Source organism: Trichoderma virens, assembly GCF_000170995.1.
Source record: "Trichoderma virens Gv29-8 chromosome Unknown TRIVIscaffold_6, whole genome shotgun sequence".
Classification (NCBI taxonomy): Eukaryota; Fungi; Ascomycota; class Sordariomycetes; order Hypocreales; family Hypocreaceae; genus Trichoderma; species Trichoderma virens.
In genome coordinates this window covers 2448958-2462619 of record NW_014013743.1, presented here as the reverse complement: position 1 = coordinate 2462619, position 13662 = coordinate 2448958, and the positions used below count along the sequence as shown (strand labels likewise).

Genomic DNA, 13662 nt, shown 5'->3' with positions numbered 1-13662 from the left:
CATTACTAATTTGTTCACGACAGCGATGGCAGATAAATCAACATAATACCGAGCATTTTGATAATAACTGGTTCAACTCCGCAACTCCGACGCTGGCTCTGTCATCCAGACAATCGACCCCCATCAGCGCCACAATGATCGCGAAAATCGACCCACCTACACATTCCCAAATGGGCAATTTTGTTAGGCAAGTCTTGGATTCATCATCTCTGTTCAGCTTGATGACACAGATGTAGGCAAGTTATTTCGCGGAGAATGAATAATAGCCCATAGTACGACTATAGGCATCTCTATAAGCTGTGTTTCCTCGAGTTAGTATTACAAGAGGATTGGAAATAGCCAGCGCAGTTTTACTGATTGAGAGTGGTACTTTGAGTAGTACCATGATTGATCATATTTTTTGTATATCTTGGTGACTCAAATTCTAGTGCATTGATGAGGTTTGGCTCTGCATTATGCAGCCCACCATGTCGTTACATCGTTGCTGCCGTCTGATCGAATGTCGGTCGACATTGCGAATCCGTCTTTCTTATTTTCCTTCTCCTCCCCTCTGCCCAGCACTGGTTCTTTTTTCGTCTTCGAATGTCATTCATCTCGCTCCTCTATGTTCCATCGTCTAATCCTTGTCCAGTCGCACGGCAGCATTCCTCTCGATAAAGTTCAGGTCTACTTGGTGACCAAGCAGCTCACGGATATTTGAAATGGCGTACTTGATCATGGTCGGTCTCTCCAAGCTGAGGCCGAATCCGTACACTCTCAGGTCCTTGGGCAGTCCCATGGCCTCGAGCATTTCCGGTCGGAACATGCCACTGTTTCCAATCTGTGTGTAATTTCCTTGATTAGCACTCAGATAGCTTTGAAAGGGGTTAGGATAAGGCTGTTCTTACCTCTACGAGCTTCTTCAGGCCCTTGTGGTAGCTGAAAAGCTCCATACTAGGCTCTGTGTAGGGGTTGAAACTGTTTCCTATGTTAGTGGTGCCTAGGTATAGTCTATAACGATGGTTCGTTTCTTACGCTGGCTTGAATTTGAGACTATAAATCGCATATTAGTATTGAATCGTAGCTTTGATTAGGATCAAAGGATGTACTCACTCTGTCAGGCCCATCTTGGCGAAGAAAGTCTCAAAGAACTCCATCAGACCACCAAGAGTCAATCCGTAGTCGGCAATAACACCTAAACCGCGTGAGCTTTAGGAAAATAACCGAGGATCAAGTTTTAGAGTTGGATCGACTGTACCTTCTACCTGGTGGAACTCGCACAGATGTGTCGCGTCAACGGCCTCGTTTCTATAGATATTGTGAGCTATTACCATTAAATGCGATTAGACGAATAGATAGATAATTACCTGAAAACGCGGTCGATGGAGAAGTAGCGAACAGGGGGGACACGACCGTCTGGCCCCCTTTGCGCCGCCAACTTGTACAGCATGGCAGCCGAAACAGATGTTGTGTGAGTACGGAGGACAAGTCTGTAGCTCGTTAGCGAACCCTGCGATTCGATATATTCCACATTTTTTATCCCAGGAAGCACGTACTTTAATGACTCCTCCTCTGCCCACGGGTATCGGTAGCCGATTGAGCCATACTTTCCGTTCTCGTGCACCTGCTTTACGTTCTCAAAGTACTCGTCGTAGTTCTGTTTGTCGTCTGCGGAGACGGGCCCAGGTCGGCCAGCGGTCTTGGGGTCGGAGATGTAGAAGGTATCTTGCAAATCACGGGCAGGGTGTTGCTATCTGTCGTTAGTGGTGCTAAGAAAAGCGCTGGTATGGTTCGTCATCGACTTACTTGAGGGACGAAAAGAGCATCAAAGTTCTATTTAATTCACTGTATTAGTACTTGGAAGCTCGATGTAACCAGTATATTTCTTAAGGCGAGGATCGTAGATACATACCCAGAAACCAGACTCGATGTACTGGTTGGTAGGCATTTCTGTGAAGCCAGTCTCGAAGAAGATTTGTCTGTCGAGCAACAAAGGCGTCAGCGCTCCGGTGCACAAGCAAATATTCCTTCACTGTTAAAGGTTTGGACGACTAACCGGAACTCGTGTCGCATCTTGTTGAGAGGGTGGAGAGCTCCAGAGACCTGGTGCCCGCCCAAGGCCTTGAAGTTGTACGGCTCTATTGAACAGATTAATATTCGATTTCCGTAACAAACCGCAATCCAGGTCTAAGCAGAGCCACTCACTGAAGTTGGCCGTCTTCCACGATCCAGACGCCAGCATGTCGGCCGTCAGATCAGTCTCCTCCTTGACAATCTCCAGCGCAAACTTGGGTCCCTTGGAAATCTTGAAGGAAATGACCTTTGCGGTGGTGACCAGCTTTCGCTTCTTCAGGTCGGCAATGATTTTGCTCTCGTGCGACTTGGTCTCCTGGATGAAGCGGAGCTGCGATCTCGTAACGTCTTCAATAGAGTCGACCTATGGCAGGGTTAGATCGTGTCGCCAGCTCCCCTATCTCCCATTAAAATCAAAACTAACCAGAGCGACAAGCTTGCCATCGTCCTTCTTGATCCATTTCTCCCTAAAAGCCTTTCCTTGGCCAACCTTGGTCACATTCTTGTCGCCGATTGCGGTCTCCAGGTCCTGAATCGAAAGACCGCCAAGGGCCTTGTGCACGGCTTCAAAGACGCGGGCCTCGTGGCTTCCATGCTGGACAATCTCCTCGGCTTCGGGCTCTAGAATCGCTTCCTGTCTCTCAATCTGCTCGTAGACAACCATGGACCGTGAAGAGAGGCGGTCCAGAGCAGCCTTGAGGGTCTCGAAGGGCACGCTGGGGAAGGCCTCGGTGGAGAGAATCTGGTCGGCGCTGGCCAATGCCTGGAGCACCTGCAGGGCGAGATCGCCAGCTGGATCAGCGGATACGGGAGCCATGGTGCTGTGGTTTTTGCCGTCGTTGAGACTGGTGACGATCTTTGGCGCAGCCTTTTGTCGAAATCGGCCTCTCAAAGGTGACTCAATCTTTTGGCTGGGCAAATGGAGGGGGAGGGGCAGATTGCGGACAGTGTAGCAACAATATTTTTCCGGCCGCAGGGCGATTTGCGGAGGACGAGGTACATGGGTACATAATCACAGGGTAAGCCGACAGCAACTTTGCTCACCACAAAAAGGGAATAATTGAAACCTGATGAAAATAATAAATTAAATCGCATCTGCCAGGAGGCAGCATTAACTAAAGTACAAAAACGGGAATTGCAGCATCACAACTTGGAGTGAATCAATACCTAGGTAGCAGAATCATTGGGAAGCGTGGTAGTACCAAAGAGGCCCTCTAGTCTCCTTCATATTCCATTGATTTGATACCATCATACAAGGTTAACTAGGCGGCTCAAACCTGAGCTCTATGTCTAACTATGTGTAAAATTAGGCACATGCTTTTCATATAAATATAGGAAAAACATGCAAAAGTCATGTCGTCCATGGTACTGGTGATGTCGGCGGCATGACATGTCCCTATCATTTGCCGCGTCAATCTCATGGTGGCATCCCGGAGCAGCCTTCAGCCCTTGGACGACAGAATTGCACGCCGTCGCATGTTGCCGCTGCTCTCGTCGACAAGGTTGAGCTTGGCAAGGGAGCTCTCGATTGGAGGCACCACCAGGTCAGAGCAGAACAAATCGTCGGATTGCCTGCTGCTTGGCGTGAAGCATCGGCTTGAGGTCCGCGCCGCATCTGAGGATGAGGCGAAGCTGCGGTCTGCGTCTCTCTACTCCGCAGACCGCTCCGTGCCGCCTCTCCAAAGGCCATAGAACCCATCGCAGTTCTTCCACATCTTGATCGTTCCGTCTTCCGAGCCAGTCGCGTAAAGCTTGCCGTCGGGCGAAAAAGCGATGGACCAGATTGGTCCGTGGTGACCCTTGTGAATATCCATCTCTACCTCGTCGTCGTAGCTAATCACCTTGGCCCACGTTCCCGGCTCTTCTCCCACAATCAGCTTGCGGCCCTTGACATCGAGAGCCACGCTGGCAATGGTGTAGGGAAGAATAATGCGCTTCAATTCTTCCATCGCCCGGTCGCCTCCCCAAAAGTAGGCTGTCTTGCCGGCAGAAACAGCGAGAATAGGTTTTCCTCCACCAATATCCGTCATGGAGCTATACTCAGGCGACAGAGCCACCATCTCGCAAGAGCGGATTTCGCCGTCCAACACCTCCTGGTGAATGCAAGTTCGGCTGGGGAGATCGAGCCAGCGAATAGTCTTGTCGGAAGCCGTGACGATGACGTTTGGGTCTTGAGTCCAGCAGATGAACTTGATGGAGCCCGTGTGCACGCCCTCGGCAATCTCGAATCCGGCCGATGCAGGGATGGTGACTGGGTTTCCACTGTGGGCACCCGGGACGTCGGACAGGTCAAAGACGCGAAGTTTCTTCTCCATGCCGCCGGTGGCTACAAGATCCGAATTGTCGGGCGGATACGCAACGGCGCGGACGATGTGGTCGTGCTGCAGCGTGTACAGGAGCTCGCCGGTGTGGGTGTCCCAGATCTTGCTGCAACACATCAACAATGTTAGACACGTGCAATTCCCTATCCCTATATTCCACACTCGCAGGAGAGAAATGTCACGTACGCAGTAAAGTCAGCAGACGCGGTCGCGGCGTTGGAGGCATCGGGGCTCAGCCTAGCCTGCCAGACAGCGCCCTTGTGTCCGATGAAAGTGCCGATCCTGACGCACAAAATCAGCATGGGCCCGTCTGTGACAACGTTACACAAAAGGAATATCTACCAGTCGCCCGTCACACCATCACGAAGCATGGGATTGCCATCTGTAGAGTGAGAGGTTAGCCCTGGTCAAGTGACTGCCCCAAGTTGAGCTTGGACAAACGCATACCTTTGCAAGCTGATATCATATAGTAGGTTTCTTCCTTCTCGAGAAGAGAAAAGCTAATGTGAGGAACTGGTCGCGAGTGACCGTGGCACGTCAGCGGGACGTATTGTCGGGGCACCTCGGCAGCCATGATGACGGGTGATGGATTATCGCGTGAATTGAAGGAGAGGTGAAGAATTAGAGTATCGGAGTCTTCGCGTCGTGAGCAGAAGAATCAAGGTAGTCGGAAAATAAAAAGGACCGTACGAGGTGTTTCAAGTTTGAAGAAGGATTTGGATTAGGGGGCAGCGAGCTCGAGGCAAAATCGACAATCCCAGCAATGAGTGAGAGAAGATGTAGTCGAAAATCAAGAGAGAGAGAGAGAATCAAAAGGTTCGCCGAGCGCACGGGGTATAAATCGGCCGACAAGGACAGAGAGGAAAATCGCAGTTGGCAATCGAGGCGAGGGCGGTCTCAAACCTGGAATGCAAGGAGTCGAAGCAGCTCGCAGAAGGATCCGTTGGTCGGATAGCGGGCGAGACAGGGCCAACGCAGAGATTGCAGCGGGCGTCAGCGGCTGGATCTCGCCGGTTTGGGGGTAACGGAGCAAGGCAGAGGAGAGAGGCGATCACCGCAGCCCCTGATGAGATTCCGGGGCCACAAGATTGGGTTGCAAGGCGATCTGGATGATGATTTCTGTCCGCTGCTGGGGAAGCGGGGCAGCGCATAGAGAGTAGGTAGAGCTTTGGGCTTAGCAGGCGAGAAGCGCTATTGCGAGCGCTGTGGTTCAGGTGAAGCTGGTGGAATGGGAGCACCGCCACAAAAGGAGGGGTCGCTGAGGTGTGGCTGCGATGACGGCGATTCATGCGTTTTTGTTCTTGATCCAACAAAGTAGAGGAATGGCTCTCTCGGTGAGATTGGTACACTATGTCTTCTTCATTATAACATACACTATTTTTTAATGAATCCTTATGCTATATATACGATGGCTAAAATATTGTAGATGAAGATATCCATCAGTAGTAGCCGCGACTCACTGTACAGTCAAAAACACACCTGTAGTTCGCTGTTGCCCCTGTGCCTGGATACACTACTGCCCCCCTCCTACTAGCGCACAAGCCACACATGATGCTTACCAAAGCGCCCCCAAGTCCCCTAAAGCCAACTGGAGCTGCCCGCTAAAATACCCGCTGAGGCCATTGATCCTCGGTGGGGATCGCAGTGCAGTCACCAGCCTGAGTACGTACTGCAGCTGCCTCTACCTGTCTTCAAGCTTCCATTGTCATCCACTCTCTATCACAAACGCCCAAACGCCTGACAAAGCAATTCAGCTGCTTTCTTTGGCTCTCATCTCAAGCAGACCCAGCAGATCCATACCATCTTCTCCGTCTTCTCGCAACAGCAATTCAGCCGCTCTTTTGGCTCGTCCTTCCTTCGCTTCCATCAGTCGCATCATCGCTCCCCTCTTCCCCAGATTGAGGCGCAACCCCCACCACCGAGGCATCGCGATCCAGAGCTTGACATTGCCATGGCCGAATTCAAGCTCTCAGCGCAGCTTCTTGGCCACGAAGCCGACGTACGACATCCCTCGGCTCTATTTTCAAGTCTACCTTTGAATCCTTGTTGTACTAACTCCCTCTTCCGCTGCAGGTGCGCGCCGTTAGCTTCCCTTCTCCCGACTTCGCCCTCTCGGCATCAAGAGACTGTACCGTCCGCATATGGCGACGAACACAAACCACGCCCCCAGCCTTTGAGGGCAGCCTCGTCAGCCGCGGTTCCGAATACGTCAACACTGTGGCCTTTTTTCCGCCAAACCAAGATCACCAGAACGGTCTCGTTGTCTCGGGAGGCAAAGACACAATCATTGAGGTCAAGTCGCCCAGCTTATCAGCAGCCGATAATGCCGAGCGCCTTCTTATTGGCCATGCGCACAACGTGTGCACCCTCGATGTTTCTCCCAAAGGGACGTACCTTGTCTCGGGAGGATGGGATGGCCAGGCCCGTGTGTGGAACCTGAGCAAGTGGGAGACTGAGCTCATGCTCAGTGGCCACGAGGGCATGGCTGTCTGGAGTGTCGTTGCCTTTGATGAGACAACAGTGGTGACGGGATGCGCTGACAAAAGCATCCGAGTGTTTGATCTGAAGCAGGCAAGAGGCGGCGATGTCATGCCGGCAGCCACCATCTACACGCCCGATGTTGTTCGAGCGCTGTGCAAGGTTCCCAAGGGTCACCCTAGCGGTGCCGATATCGCTAGTGCAAGCAACGATGGTACTCTACGGCTGTGGAAGTTGAACGGTCAGCAGGTCGGCGAGCTCCATGGCCATGAAAGCTTCGTCTATAGCCTGGCAAGTTTGCCATCGGGTGAATTGGTCAGCTCTGGAGAAGATCGAACCGTCAGGGTATGGAAGGGAACCGAATGCATCCAGACCATCACACATCCAGCGATATCTGTGTGGACAGTTGCTGTCAATGCAGAAACAGGAGATATCATTTCAGGAGCCAGTGATGGCGTTGCGCGCATCTTTACCCGGCGATCAGAGGCTATTGCAGATGATGCGACTCTCAAGGAATTCCAAGCCTCGGTCCAAGCCTCGGCTATCCCGCAGCAACAGCTTGGTGGCATTAACAAGGAAAAGCTGCCCGGCCCAGAGTTCCTGACGTCCAAGGCAGGCACCAAGGAGGGCCAAGTTCAGATGATCAAGGAGAGCAACGGTAACATCACAGCACACACATGGTCCATGGCCCAGCAGCAATGGATCAACGTTGGTACGGTGGTGGATGCCGTTGGCAGCACGGGCAAGAAGGTTGAGTACAACGGACAGTCATACGACTTTGTCTTTGACGTCGACATCGAGGATGGAAAGCCACCACTCAAGCTCCCCTATAACCTCTCTGAGAACCCCTACGAGCGAGCTACCAAGTTCCTCAACGATAACGAACTGCCCCTATCCTATCTAGATAACGTGGCCAACTTCATCACTGAAAACACCAAGGGTGCTACCCTTGGAAAATCTGCGCCTTCTACGGGGCCCGATCCATACGGCACCGAGTCACGATATCGACCTGGAGACGAAGCTCAGGCTCAGACGGCAAAGGTGCTACCGCAGAAGGAATACCTCAATATCTCTGCGGCAAAGTATGAAGGTGAGTTAATTAACATTTTATAATTGTTTGTTTTGCAATATGATTATCTAACGTCAAATTATTATTAGCCATCCTAAACAAAATCTCCAATGTTAACAAAACTATGGTGTCGTCTGGTCGAAAAGACGTGGCCCTTAATCCAGGAGAAGAGAGTACCCTGCTTGCATCAAAGGCAGCCCTAGATGCTTCAAAGGCCATCTCAACCCCAACTCTCAACGTAATCCTCAAGATTGTCACTGAGTGGCCTTATTCTGATCGACTGGCCGGCCTTGATTTGCTGCGCTGTGTGGCGAGATACCCTATAGCTGCACAATTTAAGGGTCCTCTTAACGAGAGCCTTCTCGATATAGCCGTTGCTTCGTCGATTCCCGACGATTTTCCACCCAATGAGAACGCGGCTATGATGGGCGCTCGAACCATTGCCAATCTATTTGGCTCTGCCGACGGACGAAGTCTTGCCAGCTCTCAAGCAGACAAGGCTATTTCGTTCCTGGAACGCGTCACGGGGATCAAGGGCGGAGAGCCAATTGGCAAATTCAACCGCAATGTATTGGTTGCTCTGACAACAGTGGCAGTCAACTATTCTGTCCTTGTCAACAAGGAGAAACTCCTAGTTCCCGAACAACGACGACGCCTGGTGACTGTGCTTGGCGCTATCCTTAAGGAGCAAACCGATTCAGAGGTTCTCTATCGTGCACTTGTTGCGCTCGGCACTATCCTTTCAACTTCTAAGGATGAAGCCAAGAGCCTAGGAGTCGCAGCATGGATAGAAGGAGCCGCGAACAAGAGCTCGGAGGAGAGGATCAAGGGAGTCGCGAACGAGTGCTTAAAGGTAATTCCGCGATAAGCTTAGAGAAGAGACAACGATTGAGGGATAAGGGAAAAAAGATTATGAATAGAAATGAAGCACGATGGGATGACATCTCGGCGCATAAGCATAATATACAAGGATTTGGCAAGTGTGAAATCAAATCACATTGCTCTATATATATATAAGGTATAGATATATATATCTATATATACACGATTCGTTTATAAAGAACCACCATCTTCGAGCTCGAGCAGTCAAAGTAACGGTAATGAAATATACAAGGTTTAAGCAAACATGGCCTCGCCCCCAGTTTTCGTAAAACGCCAACAACGCCATGTCCTGTTCCCACGCTAGGAGAGAGGAAGAAAAAGAGAAGAGGGTACCAACTCTCGTCGACAGAGTGAGATCCAGGGGTATATGTTAATTATGCGGACCACAAAAAAAAAAGAAAGAATAAGAAGAAAAAAATCAGAAGAAAAGGCAGAAAGACCATCTGGTCATCTCTAGCCCTCCCCTCTGTCATCACAGAGCCATCCATATCGCTCCAGCAACGAGCGGAAGCCACCCCGCCCAGCTGTATTTATGCAGTTTCTCGGCGGAGGACGTCGTGCTGGAGATTACGTCGAGGACGGGCTCCTGGGTAGTGACGGTGTAGATCTGGGCGAAGCCAAATTGCGTCGAGTTGAAGCAGTTTGTCTCGTTGACGATGGGGATGCGGGGATCGCCGGGCTCGGCGAAGATGATGTCGACGCACTGTATTTTGAAATACGCGGTTAGCTTTGAATACATTATATCGATTTTTTTTTTTCTCTCCAAGTGGTGTCTTCCTTGGAGTATATAGATTGTGCAAAAAGGCTTACAGAGTACAGAGCTGCGCCGTGTTGAGCCAATTCAACGACTTGAATCGTCGCCTTGTCGCCAGCGGAGACGTTTGCGCCAGCAGGCAGGGGAACCTGGGGCAAGCAGACAGTTCCGGGATAAGGGTTGTTGGTTGGTCCGAGGAGCATAAAGGGCTTGACCATGATGTTGGACATGTTTGGCGGGCCGTTGTCAGGGCCATCAGTGCCGTATCCGAGGTTGATCTGTAGCTGAGCTTGGAGATGGCCGCGGAACCAGCCTGGCTGGAAGGAGACGGCGCCGCCGGTGGTTGGCCAGTATGTTCGGTTTCTGGTTGTTCCTATGCCGCCGCCTGGTTCATGGTTAGTTTGTCCTTTGTCTGGTTTGGCATGATGCCGGTGTTACTAACATGGATACATCCACTGCATGCCATAGGGAAACGTCTCGTTGGTGATGAGGTTGTTGCCGCGCCATCCCGGGTATACCATGATGGTATGGGCCTCGATGAGGGCCGTCAGGGCGAGCGTGACGAGTAGTGATAGCCGCATATTGGAGTCGTTTATATGTGTGTATGTATTTATGTGCGTGTGTAACTTTCTCGCGTGTGTATGTGATGATCCACTGGCTTGGCGAATGGCAAAATCGTGGCGTCTCGAAGTAGAACGTTAGGTCTCTTTGTGGTGCTTTCTTTCAAAGCTCTCGGGCGTCTATATCGAGATTGATAAATTCGGCGCTTTCAAATATACATATAACGTATATATAGATGATCAAATCGTAGATTGGCGAGTATGTCGCTTCTGATGTCGTTCGTCCTGATTGATTTTCTTGGTCGCAGGGTTACCCTCCTCTTTTCCTGTGTGGGGCGACTCCAAAGGCCCAGCCTTTGTTTTTCTCTCTTTGATATTTGGCAGCCTCAAAAGCCACAAATCTCGGCGCTCTTATCCAGCCAGATAGGCAGAGCCTCAATCGAGTTCTCTTTGAGACAATAGATTTGTCGTCGACGGGAGTCGAGGAACAGGCGGATAGAAGAAAAAGATGGAGAGGAGAGGCGTGCGCAACCAGGAGGTCTTAAGAACGGCCTCTGGGGGCCAAAAGAGAATCAAGGCCCGCTCTGGCACACACAACCGCACGAGAGCGACAAAAGGCGCCATTGCAGCCGCCCAACTTCCCTCGACAAGGACAGACGCCACCCGAGACGGGTCAAGCTAGGCTAGGGAGAAGCAGAAGGCGAAGAATTGTGAGTGGACAGACGGCGTCCTGTCTCTTGTTCCCCGCTGTGATTCGCGCACATTTTGGCGCGGGCTGGCCCAATCAGGGAACCTGGCCCTGGGCCTCGAAGATGCCGACCCTTGCGTGCGAATACCTCCGATTCACGGCTCCCATTGGCCGTTCCACAGAGGCGGGTGACAGCTGATTTTACGAGCAGCATCTTGGGCCGGCGAGAGGACAATGCTTGGGGTAGCGTCTCGTTAGCAGATTTGCTAGCATGAGAAGCGGGCAAAGATTTGATTTTGCTTCACCTTTTCTCGTGTCGTTGGATTAATCCAGCAACGCCATGCTTATCTGGAGCCAACAAAGTCAACAATGGCGAGGCTACGGGGAGAAATATTTGTAATGCGGAGCTTAGACCGCACCAGCTTGGTAGCACGGGTATTGCGGGAGTACTCCCAGATCGTGGGCCACGGCGCACAGGTACTCGCAAACGACAACTTCTCCTCGTTCTTCTTCGGCAAGCCAAGACGGACTGGAATCCAGCGTTGCCGGCAGGCCAATGAGCGGCGTGTGGCGCCTCGGAGGCGTCACAATGCTGATGTGAGAATCGTTCTTGGTTGGCCCACCGAGGAATTAAGCGCCCACGACCCTGGTCTCGCGTGCGGTGCCTGCGGAGACGCTCCCGGCCAATCGCATCTGGATGGAGCTCTTCCAGAGTCGCAAGATGCAGAGCTGTAGATTGTGATGCAGGGCCCTCGTTGGAGATGAACCAATGGCAAGCTGCAAGATGGACGGACTCGACAAGCTGTCTGCATCCGTGGATCGATATTTCGCTGCGGGAAATAGCACGACGCCTGGAGGTGCTTGGGATGGGACTAGGGAGTGCTATGTGACTGTTGGTGCCAGCTCGGCGCATATGCACAATCAGAGTGATGTGATGGAACCATGCCATGGCGATTTATTCTGCTCTTCCACGGCCTCGGACCTCGTTGACGACCGCATCGCAACATTGATCGGGCGGTCGTTCGATTTGTTTGCCGCCGCTAGGCTTGGAAGCGAGATATCCGGAGACACGCTCCTCTCTTCAGGCTCATCCTGGCAATTGTGACGAGAACTCTGATGCCGGAGTCAAGCGTCTGACACCCCTAGCTGTTATCGGAGTAGTCCCTCGCATCCAAGAGCAACGTTCGATCGGCCGATATGCGATTTGCTAGCGGGCTTGTATCCGCAAACCAGCTGTTAGTATAGCTGACATTTGCGAGGCGGAAGTGGAGACCAGAGGCCTGTCGTAGATGAAGTAATACTTGCTTGGGATTCCATGACGACTTCTAGCTTCTGCGGCGAGATTTTCTCGGCTCTGTCAGTTCTGTCGGGCTGGGTTGGTAGAGTGTAGAGTTTGAAATTTGGAGCTGCTTCGGCTGCCAGAATGTTGTCAGTTTAGGACAGCTTCCAGCTCCGCAGCACAATTAGACGAGAGGTCACATACTTGGCATGTACCTTCCATGTTGTCAGCTGGGTGCCTGATGGCTTACGTGACCGTTGGGGACGACCAGAGATCGGAAGAAGATTGACATGGAAATAAGCACGGTATCGAAAGCCAATATGGACAAGATATTTCAACGAACGACTCCACGTTTAATGGCTGTAACGACGCAATTGTCAGCAAATACTTTGGCATCCCAAAGCGAAATGAAAGGTTGTTGTTTGTGTATTGCATCGCCATTCTAGTTTGACTTTTGATTCCCATCCTTCCATCGCCTGCAAAATTATTTGCCCCTCCAGTCCTACCACTCCCACTTCCAATCTGAATCAACAGCTGTTCGCCTACCCTTCACCTTCACCGGAATAACACTACTGGATCCAGGGAAGGTGGATCAGCGCATCGCGCATCGCTGAATGCAATTGTTCCCCCCCCCCCCCCCCAACCTAGGACGACTGACCAAAGGCCTAAGTTGGTTGTGTTGATCGAGGGAGTGTAGAAACCATTGGCACTGGTTGTCCAAATGCCGTTGGTGGTTGAGATGGTTGGCCGAAAACAAGTTGTGACGGCTGGCCAAAGAGAGAGCAGAAAAGAAGAAGGTTGGAAGAAGAACTATGGAAAAATCCATTAGCTTCAGGGTCAAACTTCAAGATCTTGGGGGCGAATACTCACAATGCTGCAATCTCTGGACCATCTTGGCATCAAGCGCCTGGTTGGGCATGCAGGGACTTCTTTCGAAGTATGCGCAAACTTGTGTCGTGCTTGTACATTGTCGTGAATCGACGCGGACGAGTGGTTTTTCTGTTCAAATGGTTCATTGAGGTATCTGTCTGATCAATTTGTCAGTTCAAGTGTAATGATCAGGTGCTGATAGAACTTACTTCTGGAGCAGGAGGGAAGCACCGATATTCGCAACCAGGCTGCATTGCCGAGCCCCGGAATTGATCCTTGCTCTCCTCGAGAGTAAATCGAGATTGAGAGGCTTGATTGTGATCAAACTGTAGAAATCGCTCCTCTTGAGGAGTTCGCGAAGACTTCAGTAGCCAGTAGGCTGAGGGCAGCTGTTGGTCTTGTGGGCAATGGTGCATAGGCCACCAGCAACTTGAATTGAGAGCTCGTAGTTGTGGTTTGGATCTGTTCCCGTGTGAGATGCCAGCACCGCAAAGAAAAGTAAGTCAAGGAAGTACGTACTTGAGATGGCACGAGAAGCGTCTAGAAGACGTCTCGGTTTTGTAGGCAATGGTACATAGGCCACCAGCAGCTTGAATTGAGAGATCGTAGTTGTGGTGTGGATCTGTTCCCGTGTGAGATGCCAGCACCACAAAAAAAAAAAAAACGGCCGATCAAGGATGTACGTACTTGAGATGAAATCGAGAAGCAT

The 13662-nt window shown here is 51.3% G+C and overlaps 6 protein-coding genes across 6 annotated transcripts; 2 read left to right on the top strand and 4 right to left on the bottom strand.

Annotated features, from left to right (window-relative positions):
* Positions 1 to 352: 352 nt before the first annotated feature.
* TRIVIDRAFT_71127 (uncharacterized protein) lies at positions 353 to 2933 on the bottom strand (the record flags this gene model as incomplete). The annotated part of the gene is made up of 12 exons (XM_014101576.1): positions 353 to 820; positions 888 to 957; positions 1015 to 1032; positions 1093 to 1174; positions 1238 to 1287; positions 1347 to 1469; positions 1536 to 1729; positions 1786 to 1812; positions 1892 to 1958; positions 2036 to 2117; positions 2185 to 2416; positions 2477 to 2933. The coding sequence occupies 12 exons, from the start codon at positions 2867 to 2869 to the stop codon at positions 617 to 619; spliced, it is 1542 nt and encodes a 513-aa protein (XP_013957051.1).
* A 310-nt stretch (positions 2934 to 3243) lies between these two features.
* Positions 3244 to 5467, bottom strand: TRIVIDRAFT_71130 (uncharacterized protein; the record flags this gene model as incomplete). Its single annotated transcript, XM_014101575.1, has 5 exons — positions 3244 to 4479; positions 4560 to 4655; positions 4716 to 4755; positions 4821 to 5009; positions 5064 to 5467. 4 exons carry the CDS (start codon positions 4945 to 4947, stop codon positions 3702 to 3704), a joined length of 1041 nt encoding a protein of 346 aa, XP_013957050.1.
* Positions 5468 to 6324: 857 nt separating this feature from the next.
* TRIVIDRAFT_81624 (uncharacterized protein) lies at positions 6325 to 8979 on the top strand (the record flags this gene model as incomplete). The annotated part of the gene is made up of 3 exons (XM_014101574.1): positions 6325 to 6372; positions 6447 to 7941; positions 8010 to 8979. The coding sequence occupies 3 exons, from the start codon at positions 6325 to 6327 to the stop codon at positions 8786 to 8788; spliced, it is 2322 nt and encodes a 773-aa protein (XP_013957049.1).
* A 295-nt stretch (positions 8980 to 9274) lies between these two features.
* On the bottom strand, positions 9275 to 10137 carry TRIVIDRAFT_28291 (uncharacterized protein; the record flags this gene model as incomplete). Its single annotated transcript, XM_014101573.1, has 3 exons — positions 9275 to 9505; positions 9613 to 9941; positions 9999 to 10137. 3 exons carry the CDS (start codon positions 10135 to 10137, stop codon positions 9275 to 9277), a joined length of 699 nt encoding a protein of 232 aa, XP_013957048.1.
* A 1036-nt stretch (positions 10138 to 11173) lies between these two features.
* Positions 11174 to 11539, top strand: TRIVIDRAFT_222101 (uncharacterized protein; the record flags this gene model as incomplete). The annotated part of the gene is made up of 1 exon (XM_014101572.1): positions 11174 to 11539. One exon carries the CDS (start codon positions 11174 to 11176, stop codon positions 11537 to 11539), a length of 366 nt encoding a protein of 121 aa, XP_013957047.1.
* Positions 11540 to 12525: 986 nt separating this feature from the next.
* TRIVIDRAFT_201114 (uncharacterized protein) lies at positions 12526 to 13662 on the bottom strand (the record flags this gene model as incomplete). Its single annotated transcript, XM_014101571.1, has 6 exons — positions 12526 to 12559; positions 12742 to 12893; positions 12954 to 13082; positions 13163 to 13415; positions 13473 to 13575; positions 13641 to 13662. The coding sequence occupies 6 exons, from the start codon at positions 13660 to 13662 to the stop codon at positions 12526 to 12528; spliced, it is 693 nt and encodes a 230-aa protein (XP_013957046.1).